At 40.5% G+C, this 19,229-nt stretch overlaps 2 protein-coding genes across 2 annotated transcripts in view; both read left to right on the top strand.

The window, feature by feature from the left end:
* The window catches only part of CMSS1 (cms1 ribosomal small subunit homolog (yeast)), a 32,229-nt gene extending 31,425 nt beyond the window's left edge, over window positions 1–804 (top strand). Inside the window, exon 10 of the mRNA XM_009891622.1 lies at window positions 528–804. Within this exon, the coding sequence (XP_009889924.1) occupies window positions 528–611 (84 nt within the window). The 3' untranslated portion in view covers window positions 612–804. The remainder of the gene's footprint in view (window positions 1–527) is intronic.
* A 1,186-nt stretch (window positions 805–1,990) lies between these two features.
* On the top strand, window positions 1,991–10,352 carry LOC104292272 (cell cycle control protein 50C-like). Its single transcript, XM_009891621.1, has 7 exons — window positions 1,991–2,203; window positions 3,019–3,129; window positions 4,375–4,476; window positions 5,838–5,928; window positions 7,637–7,774; window positions 8,748–8,957; window positions 10,045–10,352. The coding sequence occupies exons 1-7, from the start codon at window positions 1,991–1,993 to the stop codon at window positions 10,230–10,232; spliced, it is 1,053 nt and encodes a 350-aa protein (XP_009889923.1). The 3' UTR covers window positions 10,233–10,352.
* The last annotated feature ends 8,877 nt before the right edge of the window (window positions 10,353–19,229 follow it).

The following is a 19,229-nucleotide window of genomic DNA, read 5'->3' as shown; positions in this document are numbered from 1 at the left end:
CTGAACTATGTAGTCAATATTTACTCTCAAGTACCTTTGTCTTTTATCTTTAGATAAGAAATAAGCTGCAGCCATATCTGTGTTATAAACCAAAGTACTTTGCATGCAGCACATGTAGACCTGACCTTCATGCTCACTTTCATTCAGATGTCTCTCACACAGACAATGTTGTGGCTGTTGCAGTGCAGTACTGCCGTTGGACTACTTGATACCACTGAATACTCTGGAAAGTCCTGTAGGGATTTTGCAGCCCAGGATGGACCTCTTGCTGTAGCGTGCTTTATCAACTTCACACCAATGAAAACTTTTCTGTAGTCATGTTAGATGGGACTTCACGAGCCGTAGTTGTACTTCAGGATTGCAGAGAAACTGCTAGGTATTTTACAAAATGGAAACATTCTAGAGCTCAGGACTTTGTATGGGAACCTCTTCTTTGATTTCTAGTCCTATAGTAAGGTGCCTGAGTAAATAAATAATGGTATTTAGCCAAAACTTCTGATGCTTTCTTTGATTTTTGTTTTCTTCAGATAAAGAAAGAAACAATTGACCTACTGGAGATGAGTGTTATAAAGCTGTGCAGAGAGGGGACTATGAAGCTGGGACTCTTTTGATGGTTTTACCAACAAGGAATTCATTTGCAGCTGCATTTTACTATTTTCCTGTCTGCAATTGGCAAATGATTAACAGGTGATGGAATCAAGATTTTTGACTTTTCAGAGGTCTATCAATACAGAAAGAATGCACATTGCAACTTTTTCTGCGTTTCCTTTTCTTTTAATAATAAAACAGAAGTTTTGGTTGTAATTTTAGTATGATTTTTATTACAGGAACAATGTGATACTGAAATTAAAGTTACATTGCATTCACTTGCTAGATTTACTCATTGCATTCACTTGCTAGATTTACTACTATATGTCACTTCTAAGACTTTGAAGATGAGCAAACTTGGGTGTGAAACTCCTTGTACAACTCCATTCTCTGTTATGTCCCTCTGCTGTCCCAAAGGAGACATTCACTTCTTTCTTGACAGCGGTAATCTAGTTTGTGCCTTCGAGTGTCTTTGAAAACGTTGTATGAATTTCAGTAATTTGTCAAAAAGGCATTTTTCACCTCTCTGTTCTAGAGCTGGCCAAATGCTATTTTTTGCTATTACATGATAAATTAACTGTATATTTAAACTTCATTTTGGTTAAACTGCTGAAGTGTGCAAAAAATATTCTTCTGTTTGTCCATTTAAATTAAAAGGAGATGATCTCTGGGTGATTTTTTTGTCATTGTGGGTAGTAGGGAATGGGTGGATTTTTTTCAGAGGACAAGATGAATACAGGTGAGAAAATCATCAAGCATCCTGGAAAGCCATTGATTCAAATCAGATGTTCTGAGAATTAGTTGCCCTTTTGTGACAAAGAACACATAACCTTTTTAAAACTTTAAATTGCATCTGAATCAATAGCAATGAATGTAGTAGGTTAAGAAAATTGACTTGGTCTTCTAAAGCAATGTTTTCTGTCCAGTGCTGTGTCAGCACCTGCAGTCCTCCCCAATGGCATCCAGTGCAATTGGAGTAGAGGTCCTTTCATTGTGTGCCGTGCATGTTAGCTGCACAGCTGTGGAAGTGAAGGGAGAAGAAATAATGCATCTGAGATTACACAGAAATTCCAGTATAGCTGGCAGCATCCCTGCAAATCTATACGACATAAAAAATCCTACTGAATTGTGGGGCAGAAAAAAGCATATATTTAAGCTTTTCCAGGAGGCATGAGCTGGACACCCTGACCAAAGTACACAATCGTTTGATCGGTACACGCTGATCATGGGGATCCAGGCACAAATGTAGAAAATGAGGAAGAGAGAGACCTAGTTAATAAGTAATTCCTGGCCATAATGCAAGTTTGAACAAACAATGCAGTCTCCCGACAGTAAGGACAGTATTTCAGCTTAAACACTCTCCAGCACAAGTATATTATTCCTTCCTCTCACCAAGAAGAAAATGAAAAACAAGACAAGTTTTCTTCCACAAGAAGGGGAGGCGCGTCCTTCCAGATGTCCGGATAACAGTGCATTCAAACAACAGAAGCTACCAGCTTGGAAGCCTCAGCTTACCATTGCGTCTGTGCTCTCCAGCTTCTTTCTCATAGGCGCGTTCTGCCTTTCTGTGGGAGTCTGCCTCATACTGTCCGCAAACAGCGTCAGAGAAATCCAGGTTTGTTTGTGGGGGTGGTGTTCTTAGATATTCTATTAAGAAGAAACTGGGCTCCATTGGAGGAAAAAGACTTTGAATTTTTGCTTTTGGATAAAGATGATGGCAATGGCTTCATGCCTTGCACATGTGTCCGGCAGCCAGTATTCCTGTGAAAAACCTCAGAGATAGTTGGTCACTGATTAAATCCGAGTACTGGGTGGTTAACTGGGTGGTAATATCTGAAATATGGGTGGTAATTACTGCCACTGGCTGGTAGTATCTGAAATGTTGTCATTATTTCCTGGATTTTTGAAGGGAAATAAACTAATCCCTGTGGTAGTTTGGTGCTAGAAGAACATACATGTTTGCTGGGGCAAAATCTTAAAACGCAGGAAGCCCTTATGTTTAAATGCCTCCTGGAGGCAAGGTTGGTTAAATGGACTCCTGGTTGGAGCCAGCACTCAGCACTACATCCAGGCTCTTCAAGAGGGGTGGGCCATAAAGCGTGTGGGGATTTGTCAGGCATTACTTGGTCAGCCAGACCAAGCTGCAGAAGCGTTCTTCACTCAGCACTCCTTTGCCGAGGAGCAGATGTGGAGGTTCTGCAACAGTCATCAAAAGGCTTTAAAACAGCTTTAAACTAGGGATAAAATTTGTGAATGTTCATTGAGGCCAAGTCCTCATTCTCTGTCTCTGTTGAATTTTAACAATGTTTCTGGCAGTCCAGAGTCACTTTTGAGAGAACTGCTCTGAGAAGTCCTGGAGCTAAACCAGTAACTTTGTCCTGTGTGCCTGTCCTTTATTACAATACCTCTGCTTCTTCACTTCTCTGGCAGATTGATTATTCAGATAAATGCTCAGATTGCTCAAAACTCCGTGAAAATTCCTCTAATTGGAATAAGGAATGCCAGTGTTCTGTTAATTTCACGCTAAAGGAAGACATAGTGGTAAGTGTATGCAAGAAACCAACTAAAGTTGTTTAGTACTTCCTGTTACTGATATCCCCATATGATAAAGTAGAGCTCTGTAGAGTTCCTAACTAAATATTTTTCTACTGAAATACTCAAAATTTTACACTTTTGCCTTTGCGATTAATTTTGGTACATGTTAATAATAGCCAAGGTCAGGCTACCTCTGTCCTTGGTTAGGAGATGTCCAAGGAGAAGATGGGGGTGGAGAAAATGGTGTTTGATTGTGGAGGTGGCTTCTCTCTGTATCTCTTTGAGTCAGTAGCAAACCCTTGCCCTTGGCCTGGGCTTAGTTGTTACCATTCTGCTAAGCTCTCAAATGAGAAGGAAATCTGAAGCTCTGACCACTTGTCGTAAGTAAACCCCTGTGGTCTTTTTTACGAGGGTTATGCTGTTAATCCACAAGGTCCTTGAAATAATTCAAGCCTAGCAATGTCATTCTGCAGTTTCATTTGGGAAAAGTATTCTTCATTTCCTGTCCTAAACTACTGGGTCATGTTGCTGAGACTGTTAAAATGCTTCATGTTCAGCCAAAGAGATCTTATGCTTAGTACTGCATAAATGATCCCTTAATATTACAGGGCAATTTAAATTATAAAGTCAGTTTAAGGTTATTCAGTATTGAAGAGGCCGTTAAAATACTCTAATTCTTCAGATTACAGTGACGTTTGAGATGAGAAGTTTAGTTAACTGAATAATTTTTTTTATAGTTTCATAATCCTCTTTTTTGCTTGTATTTGCCTGCCTAGCATTCTCCTTTTAATTACAGGACTAAACTTTCCAAAGGGTTTAAATAATTGATGAGGAACAACCTTATTTTTCAAAAAACCTGAAGGAATTAAGAGCTAATGGGTAGTTTTTGAAGTTTTTTGTGCATGTTCTTTTATGGAAAATAAGTGTCTCGTCTCCACAAAATTATTCATAGTCATTGCAGATTTATGGCCGGCCATGCCATCTTGAGTAAAATAATAATCAGGCATTTTTATTTTAGGTTTCATTTGGTGATTTAAAGTATGTTTCATTTTGTGCCAAAATGCTAAAACTTTCAGTTGAGGTAAACACTAGATTCCAGCTAGCATCCACTGAAGTAATTGTTTAGAGTGTAGTTACAACACTTAAATATGAATTGAGTACTCTCTTCCCCTCTCTTTTTTAGCAAGTAATAGCATTTCTCTTTGTCTACATGAACTCATCTTATTGAAGAGATTTTTCCTTGAATTCTAGGGTGATGTGTTTATGTACTACGGTCTGCAAAACTTCTATCAAAACCACCGTCGATATGTGATATCAAGAAGTGACGCACAATTGTTGGGTCGAAATGTAAATGTAAGTTTTCTTCTTTATATTATGAGATCATCAGTATTTACATCAGGTGCATCTTTGACCATACGGAGAGCTAACTAGGCATAACTGTGTTAAGATGGTTCTAGGGAATAATAAGAAGGTACATATTTTCAGTGTTTGGTCTCTGCTTTTATGATTGTTAGGACCATTATGTGTAATAAGTTAATAAGAGAGGAAGATTGAGGGGATAAATAAAAGATGTCAGTCCAGTGTTGCAGTTCTCAAACCTGCACCTTGTAGGGATGCTGATTAAAAAGACATTGTCTTTTTCAAATAAATTTACAGAAAGCTTTTCCTTCTAGTGTTTTCAGTCACCTTAGCCAGAAATGTTTTAAGCTGTGCGTTTATTATAGGGTTAGGGAATTAAGTTATTCGAAGTCTTTCATTTTGCCATCTGGCTTTGGAAGTGGACAAGGAGCAGGAAGAGGTTTATGGTGAAAAAGGTGATCATGTACATTCTGAAGTATGCAACTTAGCGGTCTAAAGAGGAGGCTAGACAGCATCACCTGCATAAGAAAATCTGAGACTGCAGTCATTGCATTCAGTTTTATTACTTACAAATCTAAACCATGTTTTCTTTGTCTTAAAAGTAGCATTTCTTGATATACACACAGTCCACACACTGTCCTGTCAGTACATATGATGATTATGGCATAATAACCTGCTTTTATAAAATGCTTCCTGTAAGTCTCAAGACATGTTCCCCATACATCTGCTTCTCCAGGTGTCCAGTCAGCTTCTTCGTTTGCATCCAGGTGCAACCGCTTTTGACTTTTGTGCCAATCAGATACAGAGCTTTTTAGAGTTATTTGAAAATGTTCCTGTGTTTAAATCTGAAGATTTATGGTTTCTCATGAACTGGGATAGGAGAAATGTGATTTTTGTTTTTCATGCTGTCTCTTCATAGATTAAGATTTCCCCACACAGAACTGCAGTAATATGGCTAACTGTATCTGCTGCTCTCCACCACTGAAGCAGTCCAGGTCAAAATTAAAAAGAAGGAAAAGTAAGATGTTCTAGGGTAAGCCAGGGCTTCATGGGAACATTTTAAATTGTAGCTATGTTACATTAACAGATTCCCAAATGAGTTTTTGTAGTCTGGAGTTTGCAAGTCCACAGCAGAATTTGGTGAAGACCTTAAGTTTACTTACCATGATATGGAAGGTGTTCTTTAACTACAAACCCATTCATTTGGATATATCTCTAATGTGACCAAAAAGTACCGGAGAGTTAATTATTCAGTGGCTTTTCTGAAGAAGGAGTGGGAGGAGAACATTAACACCAGCAAACCAAAACAAAACCCCCAGGTTCTGTGCCTGATTGTTCTGTGACCTTGAATGCAGATTCAGAAGAGCTACTGCGCACCGTTCACCACCTACCGAAATGGGACGCCCATGGCTCCATGCGGTGCTATTGCCAACAGCATGTTCAATGGTAAGTAGGTACCTTCCATACCTGCTTACTAACTTCCACTTGAAACTATTCCATTACCCCAATCCAGCTGAGTCCTTCAAGATCTCTGTCTTTCTCCCACAAAAGGTTTTGTTTGGCAGTGCTACTGTGGTGAGTACGGGGCTCTGCTTCTTACTGATTAGTAACTTGCCCCTCATTTTGAAACTAAGGAAGATTTTTCATTTACTAAGGCCCTCTTCAATGTGAATATACAACAGAACTGAGGAATTGAGTCCCTGGTGAAATAAGGAACGATGATACAACAGATGTACTGTACTTCCTTGCTAAAAAATATTCTTGTACAGTGATGAGAGAGCCCAGATTCTGCCTTCCCTCAGTGGAGCACTTAGAAGGAGGTGACATGTTCTTCACATTGGTTTGCACCTTTGGATCTGTGTGGTTGCAGAGACCTAGAGATAGTAAGATTTTAAAATGCTGAGGGTAAACCTCCCAGTGCCTGCTTTTGCATCAGTCCTTAGCGCACAGTGTGATGAAATGTTCCAACTGCTGGTGATGTGGGGGAAGGGGGTGATGTCTGAATCTCCCCTCTGGTAGCTCATTTCTGTCCCTCTGCTGTGAAAGAGGGTGCTTCCCATTCACTTTTGACAGAGTAGCTGGTTGTCTAATTGCTCTCTAATCATCATGTGTAAAATGAGGAAGATGGCCAAGATCCTGCCATGGGAAAGGTTTTTAACCCAAGCTAGCAGGTAAGGGAGCAGTCGGACAAGCAGTTAAGCAGGCAGAGCTCAGAGAATAGCAACTCCTGTTAATAAACCAGTGACAAACAGCTGTGGGTGTAGTGGGGCACAGAATGATTGCTTACTCGGGAGAGTGTGTCTGAGCTCTAAGGAGCCATGTGAACACAGGTTTTGTAGCAGGATTAAAAAAAAAAAAGTATGTTTTCCTTGATGCTCATGCAGCTGAATTGTGTTTTTCATGTTTCCTAAAAAGCAGCCCCACCCCATCCATATCATCTAACTATCCCTGCCTGTCATCTCATTGGCTGCCTGGGTGTTTACATAGATGCTAACGAGACCTATAATGTTTTTGCCTTATGTTAAACTAATCTAACTAGAAAAATATAATGGATAAAAACTTTTTGCCCACCAAAACAGGATGGCACAATTTTAATTAAATGTTTTTTGATTTAAGGAAGTTTTCATGTCCAAGTTGGTAGACAAGATCTAATTGGCATAAAACTAGAGCAAAATTTTCTCCAAAGGATCATGGATTCCCTTGAGTGTGTTTTCACCTGTTCTCTGAAACACATTATATATAGCAAAGCAATCAGTTTAGGACAAGTGTCAAAGAAGTGCTGGGGAAAGCGACCTAGCAGAGTAACTTCTGTAACTAGCTAGAGAGCTCCAAAAGTGATTTCCAAAGAAGTTAGTCACACAGGAGCTGATGGACATGCGATACTCGCACATATTTCTACACAGGTATTCAATAGGATTACTGGTAGGAGTATGTTCAGTCTTTAAAACTTCAGAAGTTCTAAGGCTCTGGAACCTTAATTCTTCTTCTGGAGTGTACAGTGCTGTGTATACAGTCATGATGAAACCTTTCCCAAGATTTTTTTTTGTTTTCTATTCACTTGAAAGATGCTTCAATGTGACATTTTTTGTCAGTCATGCTGGCAATTAGAATGACTGTCTTTTACTCACACGTATCGTTCTTGTATTCCCTCCAGATAGTATTGATCTTTTTTACAATCTTAACTCATCTGTTATTCAAGTACCACTGCTGAAGACTGGAAACAGTTGGTGGACAGATAAAAACGTGAAATTTCGCAATCCAAAATCATACAATCTCTCTTCTGCATTTGCAGGTAAGAATGGTTCCACTGGTATTTCTTATTTTTCAATGGCTTCCCTACCTCCCCCCATGTAGGAGGGTCTCCCCTTCTGAGACAAACTGCTTTTGGGAGAAATACGTCCCAAAGCAGGTTGCAGAAGCAGCGTTAGAGGGTGACTGACAGCAGAAGACAGATTTAGCCAAAATATCATTTTTTTTATCACTGACCATAGAAATTGGGAGAAAGTGATTTTGGAAGACTGAAGTTAGCCCACGTCAACACCCTTCTGTGTAGTTTCTTGTAACACTTAATCTGTCCAGAGAAAGCAAGGATGCAGTCACTTTATTTTTTTCCTACTGAAAGAATCTATGCATGTCACGTCTTCCTTCATGCCTTTGCAAGATTCTTAGGCAGTTGTGAGACGAGTGAGGCTGCCACTGTCACTAGTTCTTTCAAACAGCTGTTTCCTAGGGCTGTTCTCCTTGTTATGGTTGATCTGTACTGAAGTGGGACTAAAAGCTCCCTCTTCTGGATTGGGCAGTGCTGTGCTGGATGCAATATGCAAGAGAGAATTAGCTAAGTAGTTTTCATATGACTGTGATTCTAAATATCTAAATAATGGCTGTGCCATTAGACTGCAAAAAGATGCCTTTCTGGTTGTACTGGAATAAGTTAATGTATAGAAATGAAGGCAAGCTCCTCATTATAGAAAGCATGTTACTTGCTGAAGAGGCAAGAATCCAGAATAAACAGTATTTTCATTTGTGCAAGTCACTAAGTTTTTCCTGTGCTTGAAGTTTCTAATGTGTGGCAACCCTCATGTTTGAGGTGAGTGGAAATGCTTGGGTGAAAAGTGTTATCTAGCATATATAATTTTTCAATTCTGGACAGTCTTGTGTCTCTTTGGTATCTCATATTCTGTGTTCATTGTGAGTAGGCCCAGAAGTTAGTCACCAACCACTGTTTTTACTGATAGTCTGTCTTTTCCTGGTTTCGTTTTCATCAGGGACAGCAAGACCTCCTTACTGGCAGAAACCGGTGTATCTGTTAGATGAGGAAGATGAAAGGAACAATGGTTATGTAAATGATGACTTCATTATCTGGATGCGAGTGTCAGCCTTTGCTACATTCAGAAATCTTTACCGTCGTGTCAGACATATAAGGCAGTTCACAGATGGTCTCCCAGCAGGGAATTACACTTTCCATATTTCCTATAGTATCCTTTCATATTATCCAAGACTATTAGATAGTTACAATGAGATGGAAGTGGATGGGGTTTGTAGAGTAAAATGGCAAAGAAACTGAGCAAAACACCCCAAACTAAATCACCATGAAAAGACCTGGTTTTGAGGGTGACGAGACACTGCAAGTGGATTTTCTTTAGTCCATGCAGATGGAATTAAGACATGTTACTCAAATGGCAGCACATGACTTTGGATTTGACTTCTGAGGGGCTGCTTTTGGCTGGAGACAACGCATGGGAGCTTTACACAAAGGGTCAAACTGAAGACTGGGAAGAGATGGTTGAAGATGTTTCAGCTGAAATATTTAATAGTGGCCTAATCAGATGTGTAGACACCCTTACTGGGGTGCAGGAAGTGCCAGAGGTTTCCCTGCCGTTGAGGGCTGTGCGGGATGCCTGTGTCAGCAGATCCTTCTGGCAGATTTGGGCCATGTGCTGACAGGAACTGTGCTGGTGAAAATGCCCTCTCACGCTGAACAGTGTGAACTTTGCTGACTAAAGCACTTGTTTTGTCAGCAGGAGTTATGTCAAGATGACTATAAATTTCTCTTCTCTCTCAGCCGATAGAGCTATGATTTTAAATGTTGTAGCACAGTTCTGTTCAGAAAGCTTCCATGTGGAGAGATGAAAGGTTAAATCATATAACGTTCCAGGTATACAACATATTAGGAAGAAGTGAGCACTTCCCCTCAGTGCGAATATGTGGAGTATCATCATGGTAAGCTGCCCAAAAGGCTCGTTTTCATAGCAAATTAACACAATAGCAGTTACATAAATTATGAATCTGAAATGTAGAATGCTAAAAAAAAAAAAAAAAGTATTTCCACGTTCACACAGAAACTGTATCTAAAATAACTGGACTTCTTACCACCAGCTGCTACTGGGTTTTTGGGCCCAGAATATTAGAGACATCACAGATTAGTTAAAGGAATTTTTACAGCAAATGCAAATCTCCAGACTCTTTATGCCTTGGAAAGGTTTTTGAGCATTTACCACTACTTTTTCTCCACCTGGAAAGAATGTAAATTTTGTTAGTGAAACCTTAACACCCTTTTATCAGATTTCCCCGTTACCAAATTCAAGGGGAGGAAGCGTGTGATTCTTTCAACCGTGGTATGGAGCGGAGGAAGTAACCCATTCCTGGGAATTGCCTACGTGGTCACTGGCACAGCAGCAACCCTGACAGGTTTTGTCATAACTGCCATCCACTTAAAGCTCAGAAAAAAGAAAACATACTTTCAGAAGTAATAAGGTTCCCTGGCTTTCTGAACAAAGGCAAAGGTGTGGTGTGAACAGAGAACATGCAGCACAGACCTTTCATTCTTTCCCCTGAGCCTCTGGATGTGTTTCAGTAACAGGTTTGGTGAACGTAAGCAAACTGAGGGGCCATGCTATTCCGTCATCCAAAACCAAACTTACCTGAGGCTGCATTCCTATTAATGTATGTGTGCTTCTAAATTTGTTTCCAAGGAAACTTGTAGTGAGGTGAGGTTCAAACAGCAGATAGCGTAGTGGGTTAGAATTGCAATGGAAAAGAAATTATATGATACTAATGTCTGGCCAGAAGTAAGGGTCCAAATTAATTTCTTACTCAGCCCTTAATGCAGACAATATTTCTCTTGACTTAAATGGAGCTTTGGATGGGTAAAAAGTGAGGTCTTGATCCAACAAAAAGCTTCAGTAGAACTCGGTGCTAAAGTCTGTTTGTGGGCCGTATGTGTGGGCTGAATGGCTTGGCTTAGGTTTTATACAGCTTTTTCAGCTATCCTGAAAAAGCAACCAATTTAGTCCAGCATGTTCATCACAGTTTGATACTTGATTTATGATTGAACACAGGGCATTTTTTCAGAGTTTGGAGTTTGTTTAAATGCACTGTATTGGTTTTATCTAGGTACTGAGATTAACCTGCAAAGCTAGAGGGCCTCAAAACACTGATTTACATTTTTTAAATTATGATTTAATAGAAAGCTTAAACTAAAACCTCCTTTAATGCTAAACATTTTAGCAGAAACATCTACCTAATATAACTATTAAGCCACAATTGCACTCCTACCTACCCCACCCTTCCACACAAATATTCAGAGACTCTTATGTAATACAAAATGTCTCTTCCCCTTTCAAGCCCCCATTTCTGTGGTGTGGTGACTTATTGTCAATAGAAAACAAAGCATCAGAAAATCTCTCAACTTCATTTCCAGAAAGTAAATGCTGCAGCTTGTGAATAGGCTTGTCAAGTTTCATGTTCAAAATTTTACACATTTAGGAGTTATTTCTGGTCTCTCACAAATGTAGGAACAGCACTGAAGAATTTAGGTCAAATATACCATGGTACATCCGAATTTTTAAAAATAATTTTTCTGTTGCAAAAGTGCAAATGGAATAAAACACTTTAATTCCTTTGATAAATATTCTGTGTGCCTTACCTCCCCCTCCCCAAAAAAGCCTCCACACTAAACCAAGAAAGAAATCACAGACCAGATCAAGAGAAGGGAATGTGGCACAGGGTGGTTGCATGCCACGATGAAGGGCACCCACGTCTGCTTTCACAAGCGTCTCAGCTACTTAGGAGCTTGCGGTCTCGGACAGATGGTCTCTGGTGAATCTGCAGCCACAGAAGATACTGTTCCCTTTAATCTCGGCTTCGTAATTGTGCCAGGAGCCACAGAAGGGGTGCTGCTCCAGTTCACGGCCCAGCCTGTTAGTACAGCCTCACTCTGTCGCTGGTTATGCTGACCTGCTGGGAGAAGGTGCGCATCCCCATCTGCTTTACCATCAGTCACTTCCATCATCAGAAAGCCGTAGAAACGGGGTTCCAGTATTTCAAACCCTTGCATCTAAATCTGTCATGAGCTGTGGGAGAACCCTACCCCTCACTGGTCTGGACAAGACAGAGCATGAAGCAGTACATTTAGCAATGCTTAAGCTCATTAGTCTAAATCACTTTTAACAATGAGACATGCTCCTAAACCTTTTAAATCCTTTTGAAAATGTAATCCCATGCAGCCCTCTGGAAAGCCCTGATGGGAGTTGCTGCCAAAGCTGAACTTACGATTTCTGGCTCCAGACAGACCACAGGAGCCTTTTTCTTTTCTCCTTTTTTTTTTTTTTTTTTTAATCCTCTGAGAAACTGAGTTTCAGGAAATGATATGTCATCTGGGTGGTTAAGCCACAGTGCAACTGTCACTGATTTTATTTCTTCATAAAGTGTCTGGTAAAAATGTTAGTAAAAGGAGACTGAATAACGAGGTATGTATTTCAGTGAGTCCATGTCTTTCAGAAAAAAAAAAAAACAAACTTATTTAGAAAACACAGTCTAGGAAGCAGCACTTACAGTTTGCCCATTATCTGCCAGAGGTTTGTGCAAGAACCTCTTCTCTTGAAATCTAGTGTCTTCAAACCCCTCCACAGGGAAAACCTGTCTTCAAAAAAACCTTCCTCTGCCCCTCTACTCCACCCATGAGACCCCATCTGGGATACTGCATCCAGCTTTGGAGCCCCCAGCATAAGAAGGACATGGACCTGTTGGAGCAAGTCCAGAGGAGGGCCACGAAGATGACCAGAGGGCTGGAGCACCTCTCCTGTGAAGACAGGCTGAGAGAGTTGGGGTTGTTCAGCCTGGAGAAGAGAAGGCTCTGGGGAGACCTTACAGCAGCCTTCCAGTATCTGAGTGGGACCTACAAGAAGGCTGGAGAAGGACTTTGTGCAAGGGCATGTAGTGATAGGATGAGGGGGAATGGCTTCAAACTGGAAGAGGGGAGATTTAGAACAGATAGCAGGAAAAAAATTTCACTCTGAGGGTGGTGAGGCACTGGAACAGGTTGCCCAGGGAAGTTGTGGATACCTCATCCCTGGAGGAATTCAAGGCCAGGCTGGATGGGGCTTTAAGCAATGTGGTCTAGTGGGAGATGTCCCTGCCCATGGCAGGGGGGTTGGAACTAGGTGATCTTTAAGGTCCCTTCCAACCTAAACTATTCTATGGTTCCTCTTTCTATTATTCCAGAAGCTGTCTAAGTCTTTGTTTATAAACCCAAAACCTCTTTTTCATCTTACCCCAGGTTTAAATATGTCTTACATCTACATTGTACCCTCTGAGCAGTGTCCTTGGATGTTGCTGCTTGAGCTCCAGCAGTTACTGTTGCTAACTCTGAGCAGCTCTGCAGTGTCGGTCATGTTGTTCGGGATCGTGATGGCCAGACCAGAGCAGAATGGCAGTTTTGATGAAGTGATGGAATCTGCCTTGCTCAAAAGGGTGGAAAATAAAGTTTTAGCAACCTCCTTACACCGCCTGTTGTGCCAGTGCCACAGCTGTGCTGTTGGTCTGCCCCTTGTGCCAGAGGTTGCATGAACATGCCTTTTTAAGAAAATTTTGTAGATGACTTCCTCAGTGCCCACATTGGGGAATGCTACCTATGTGAAGCGGTTATTGGAATTTTTCTATGCTGCTGCTGCCTTATTCCCTTTTGTGCAGGGTCTGGAACAGAAGTGAGAGCCCTGGCTGAAGGACTGGCGTAATGGAACAGAAAGACAGTAAAAGCCATCATCAGCTGTTCCTCCTTGTGGCATGTTTGTGGGGATTGTCCCCTGTTGTCAGCTGCTGATACCAGCAGGAACCATGATTCCAGACAAAAATCCAGTGTGATTTTGAATTAATTTATTCTGGCTATTAGGAGATCGTCAAGTCAAATTGATTAGGGAAAGCATACTGAGATTTGGAGAGAAAAAGTGTGATGTTGCACTTTTCTGAGGAACAAATTGCTTTTGAAATACCCGGAGTGTTGTGACCTATACTGTGTCTTTGGCACAGCGCTGCTTTTGCCTTGCACGTTAGATTTTATGAATTAAGATTATGTGTCTTGAGTAAAGAAAAAAAAAAAAAAGCCTTCATAAAGTTTTTCAGCACTTAATTTCAATTAATTTATCTATCAAGCATCCTTCCACCAATAGTAAGTGAGCCTTTTTACATGAGAGGTTAACTTATGTAGACTCGTCAATTCAATACAAAGATGTTGCAGTTTAATGTTGCTGAATAAAATTAAGAGCTGTACCTGGAAAGTGTAAGTCAACGGCACCACTGTGAGTGCTACATCACTAAGGCATAAAAGACTTACTGCCATTATTTGTAATATTTTGGCATATCAAAAATCTTACATTTCCTACAGATGCCAGCACTTCAGAAAATAATAGCATCATACTACAAAAATTTATTTTTTTGCTTTGAAAGGAAAATGCTTGTTCCTTTGTTGCTGCTACTTAAAGCTTTATCTCTCATTGTTGCTGTATATTCATTCCCTTTGAGCTGATGGAACTTTGCCTGTTTCCTTCACTCTCAAAAAAAGAAAGATGCACATCAGAAATGGGGTTTAATTTTGGTGGACCAAAATTAATGAGATCATAGATGCTTGAAGTACTAGAAAGCACATTTTTTTTTCTTTTCTTTTCCCCATGTTTTTTTCTAGACCAGATAAATAAAGGAGGACGTTATTTATTGATTTTTTTTTTCTTTTGGGGAGTGGATATTTAATAAATGGAAAACTGGACAAAGGATTCCTGTTAGTAGATGTAATCTAAATTTATATGGTAAACATGGACTAAAACAGGTGAGCTATGGGATATATGCTTCTGGGGTTTGGGTTTTTTTAATACATGTTTTCGTTTGCAATTTTGTAGATGACAATTACACATGGGAGCATTTTATTTTCTGGAGTTCTGTAGATCAGTTTTGTCAGGGGTAAAAACATCTGAAGGTGAAAAGAACACATTATTATGAAAAAAATATATGCAATTTAAATCTCATTTCTAAATTACAGGGAGGTATGAGAGGACTGTATTTTAATGTCAAAAACGGTTGTACTGCTTTTGGTTGCGAGCTCCCTTTAGGATTGAATTTCATTAGTGGGATGTATATCTATATATAGAGACATAAAAGTCAAGCAGGAGTTACAGGATATTTCAGTAGCATTTCAGTTACAGAATTTTTCCAAGTCTTTTTCAGCCTTTACACTTTCATGCATATATGTCCAGTATCTGTCTGCCTTGTTTTTTCTGTGTTCTAAACATAGACATTTGCTTAACTCATCTCATCTAAAAATAAAGGGATGAGTCGTTCCTGTGAAACAGATTTGCGTGATCACAGACCTATAGAATCTGGAAAAATTAGTTACGTGCTGCATCTATTTTATATAAACAGCTGTGTTGCATGGAGAGTATTAATAATAGTGTTTGGATGGGCTGCCATTTATTTTAATGACACATTGTGGTGTAAAAGCTTTCTCTCTTTCCTCTGAGAAATCAGTCTAATACCAGAGTAAAGTCAAAGATAGCAGTTCAGAGAAGGGAACGCTTGGAAAGCTTTGGTAGTGTAAAGAGAGATTGCATACCAATTTGGATTTTAAGTTTAGATCTGAAATAGGGGAATGCGGTTGCTTGTCATATGATAAGAAGGTGCTCTCTTCCTCCGTTGGGAGCGGTATGGTATGAGAGACAGAGCTGATTTGAGAAAAAACTGTAATTGCACAAGGAGGGCGAATGGTGGAAAGGGCAAAGTACTTTTTCTGCTCTTGGATATGGAGGCAAAGAAATTTGGCTGAACTGCTTAAGATGATAGCATATTCTGACATGTGATCTGGAAAGCCCATGTGATTTTGGGGAGCAGCCAAGTTAAGTAAAAAATTTCTCATTTTTTAATGGAAAGTAGACACTGTCTGAACTACGGTGCATAGTTTTTGAGCTAAGGTGTTTTGACTCAGTTCTCTTTAATTGCATTATTCCCTAAAATACCAAGAACAATTTTGTTATGAGCTGGGAGTGCCTTGGGCAGCTGCCTTTGCTTTGGTGGCCTCTTGTTTGCAAGAGAGGAGTTTTTGTTTGCTCTTTCTCCCCAGGCTATGGGAAGCCAGGCAGAGGAAAAGTGGGGCTTGTTTGGCTTTTGCTTACATTCATGAGTGCCTGAAAAAAGTTTTCTCCCTCTCCCTGTATGGCCAACTAGGAGAGGAAAAGGACAATAGGGCTGATTCTGGTCCAGTGCAAGTAGAGGCAATATTTACATAATAGCAAATGGTAATTGCCATGGGTAAAGAAATCAAAATAGCTCATACCCTGGAAAGCTTGTATTTTGGACAGCTCTAATCAAAATATCTGTGTATCTCCTGAGTATGTATTATGTACTCTGTTGGCATATATAAAGCATGAAACGAGATGAAAATAGGCCGTTTAGTTATACTCCCACTCAATTGCAGCCATTGTCTCTTTGCATTAAACTGCCTAAAATGATCCCTTTCAAATTGAAACAATTAAAAAAACTTGTGAAAAATATGAGGTTTTCTACTGTGTCAGACTCAGCTACCCAAAGTTATTTACCTTTTTCCTCATGATGATTCCTGCATGTCATAAGAAACTGTTCCATTAACAGCTCTGTTAACCCAAATGTAGTAGTGGGGGATTCAAGGTTTAAGATTAGGTTTAAAGTTCTTGAGGTTTCTCAAATAACTTATATGAATCCCTGGGCCTTCTATGGACTGTATTATGAATGACAATGAACCTGAAAGCACTGGGAAAAGTAATGTGTGAAAAACCCCAAAGTGGTTAAAAGAAAAAGGGAAGGAAGTATTATCTGCCCATAGCCCCAGTTGTCATGAGTTAACATTTGGGGGATGGTACTAAGCTGCTGTCACTGCCTCTGAGGTAAAATGTGGCAGTTATTTGACAGAAGGAGGCTTCGCAACAGCTCAGGACAATAATAACATCTGCAGTTAATAACACTCCTCCCCGCAGTGGGTGTGCTGAGAAATCTGTCACGGTGTCAGAGGACAACAGCACCGCATCCCCCAACGCTGGGCAGAAGCAGTGATTTAACGCTGGACGCCGAGGAAACGCGCCAGCAGTGCTTCATCCTGCTGGGTGGCAGGGTGTTTCGAAGTCGTGTAATGAGGTTACAGTCCCCACGTGGACTGGCTTCTGCTGGCCTGCGTTGTGCCATCCACATGTGGGACACGCAGAATTTTGAGACCCCTTCCAGGTGTTTGCTGAAAGCAGCGTGTGCTGCCAGGGTGTCTCTATGGCTTGCTATGCTTCTGACCTCTGTAGGGGTCTGAGTCGCCTGCGGAGTTAAAGTGCAGAAATGTGGAAAAGGTAAGGGAGTGGGAAGAGCAGCGAGGTAGTGCTGTGTGCAGTTTGTCTATTTTAGAGGCAGATGAAATGAGATACAGTCAATAAGAAAAGCGGCCCATGGACAAATCAAGTGGTGGCATGAGTGATTTTGCTTATCTGTCGTAGTTCAGATCCTAGGAATTTTATTTACAAATAGAATTTAGACAGTAAGCGACTTTTGAAGTACTATCAGTTTTGTGAAGAGGGGGCCTTGCTTCAGTTTTTTACCTTTATTCTGTGCTCAGTGTGTTGCTTTGACTGCAGCAGTGTTACTTTAAAGTCACTAAAAGTAAAATTAATAAAAGAATTATCAGTGAGTCATCAGCTACACCTTACAAGAATTAAAAGGCCTATAAAGCAGACAGGCTTCTGCATCTAAGGTCTTTCATAGTACTATCTTCTGTGGACTAATAAGCCATGGCTGGAGGTTGGCCACCAGAACCCAGGGCTGACAAACATCAGTGGTGTTTACATGTAATTTTGGTGTCAGCCATTCCTGTTTTGACTGAGCAAAACAAAGCACAGGTTTTTATTTGCCGAGTTCGGTAAAAAAAATAATCCAGTGCTTATAGTCAAATTTTCATGTTTTAAGCTCGCTGTTGCTGGGTCTCATGTGAGGTCCAGAAATGATCACAGAAAGTCTTTGAATAAGCTTTCTTCATGCACTGTCATTTCTGGCTTTACAGTTGAAAATAAAAAAAGGCATTGATCCTTTTGTTGATGAGCTAAGAAGTCAACCTATGGATAAGATTTAATCTCTGCATATTTTTGTTGCTGATAAATTGAATTAAATACAAGAATTGCTGAACAGATTTATAAAGTGTAATTGTGCCAATGGGTTTTATGCTGTAGCTTGAGGAATTTATCATTCAGATTTCTAAGTTTGTAACTTCACCTCAGGCAACCAGTGGAAAGCCAAGTCTTAACTAAAAAGGTCAAGAGTTGCTTTTCAAAGGGAGGTAAGAAAATTAGAAGGCAGAGCATAAGCCTGTTGGGCATTGTCATACTTTTTGGCTTTTTGGGAGTTTTGATTGAAATGGAATGTCTCACACAGCGTAAGTACATAGGCTAAATTTTTTAATTTAGGATTTGCCCTGAAACTTACTTGTTTTGTCAGGAATTCTCTTATCTGCTTAACAGGTGATAGTGATCATGTCGTAGAAAGAAATGAAGTATGAATGTGTCAGGTGTAATTTTAAGTGTTCTCAGCTGTTGAAAGCTTATTTCCCCTAATGACTTCAATTCAATAATGCTGAGTTCTGGGGAAAAAAATGTTCCCTTCCTGCAGGGGGGTGTATAATTTTAAAGTTTCAGGGGTGTACCAAAGTTAATTGAGTTGTCCCCATTTTGGATTCTGGGCTTTTCTTCTTTGTAAGAGGTGGACCAGTAGCTCTTAAGCAAGGTAGCCTGAGCTGTGTATTTATAACATTGCACTCTCTCTTGTTCACTTCTGAGTTCATAAAACTTGTGAAAACTGTAACATCATGGACACGTTGGCAGGTTTTCCTCAGCCGTTACTCAAAAATTATTTTGGAGGGGGATACAGGCAGGCAGAGCATGATTTCCTTAGAAACTCATGAAAAAGGCAAGTCTTTTGTAGTCAAGTCTTTGGCGTTTGAACAGTGGGGTCAAATGCAGCCTCAGCAAGTTTGCTGATGATACCGAACTGTTTGGCGAGGTAGACATGCTGGAGGGGAGGGATGCTATCCAGAGGGACCTGGACAGGCTGGAGAGGTGGGCCCAAGCCAACCTCATGTGGTTCAACAAGGCCAAGTGCAAGGTCCTACATCTGGGTCGGAGCAATCCCAAGCACAAATACAGTCTTGGTGGGGAATGGCTGGAGAGCAGCCCTGAGGAGAAGGACCTGGGCGTGCTGATTGACCAGAAGCTCAGCATGAGCCAGCAATGTGCAGTTGCAGCCCAGAAGGCCAACCGTATCGTGGGCTGCATCAAAAGAAGCGTGGCCAGCAGGTCAAGGGAGGTGATTCTGCCCCTCTACTCCACTCTCATGAGACCCCACCTGGAGTACTGCATCCAGCTCTGGAGTCCTCAACATAAGAAGGACATGGACCTGCTGGAGCGTGTCCAGAGGAGAGCCAC

Source organism: Charadrius vociferus, unplaced genomic scaffold (assembly GCF_000708025.1).
Source record: "Charadrius vociferus isolate BGI_N301 unplaced genomic scaffold, ASM70802v2 scaffold329, whole genome shotgun sequence".
Classification (NCBI taxonomy): domain Eukaryota; kingdom Metazoa; phylum Chordata; class Aves; order Charadriiformes; family Charadriidae; genus Charadrius; species Charadrius vociferus.
The sequence above is the reverse complement of the archived record's forward strand: the minus strand, read 5'-3'. Positions and strand labels throughout refer to the sequence as shown.

Coding starts and splice junctions, on each gene's coding strand:
- LOC104292272 (XM_009891621.1), top strand. CDS start 1,991: ATGAAAAACAAGACAAGTTTTCTTCCACAAGAAGGGGAGGCGCGTCCT. Junction 2,204..3,018: donor ACAGCGTCAGAGAAATCCAG/GTTTGTTTGTGG, acceptor CTTCTCTGGCAG/ATTGATTATTCAGATAAATG. Junction 4,477..5,837: donor TGTTGGGTCGAAATGTAAAT/GTAAGTTTTCTT, acceptor CCTTGAATGCAG/ATTCAGAAGAGCTACTGCGC.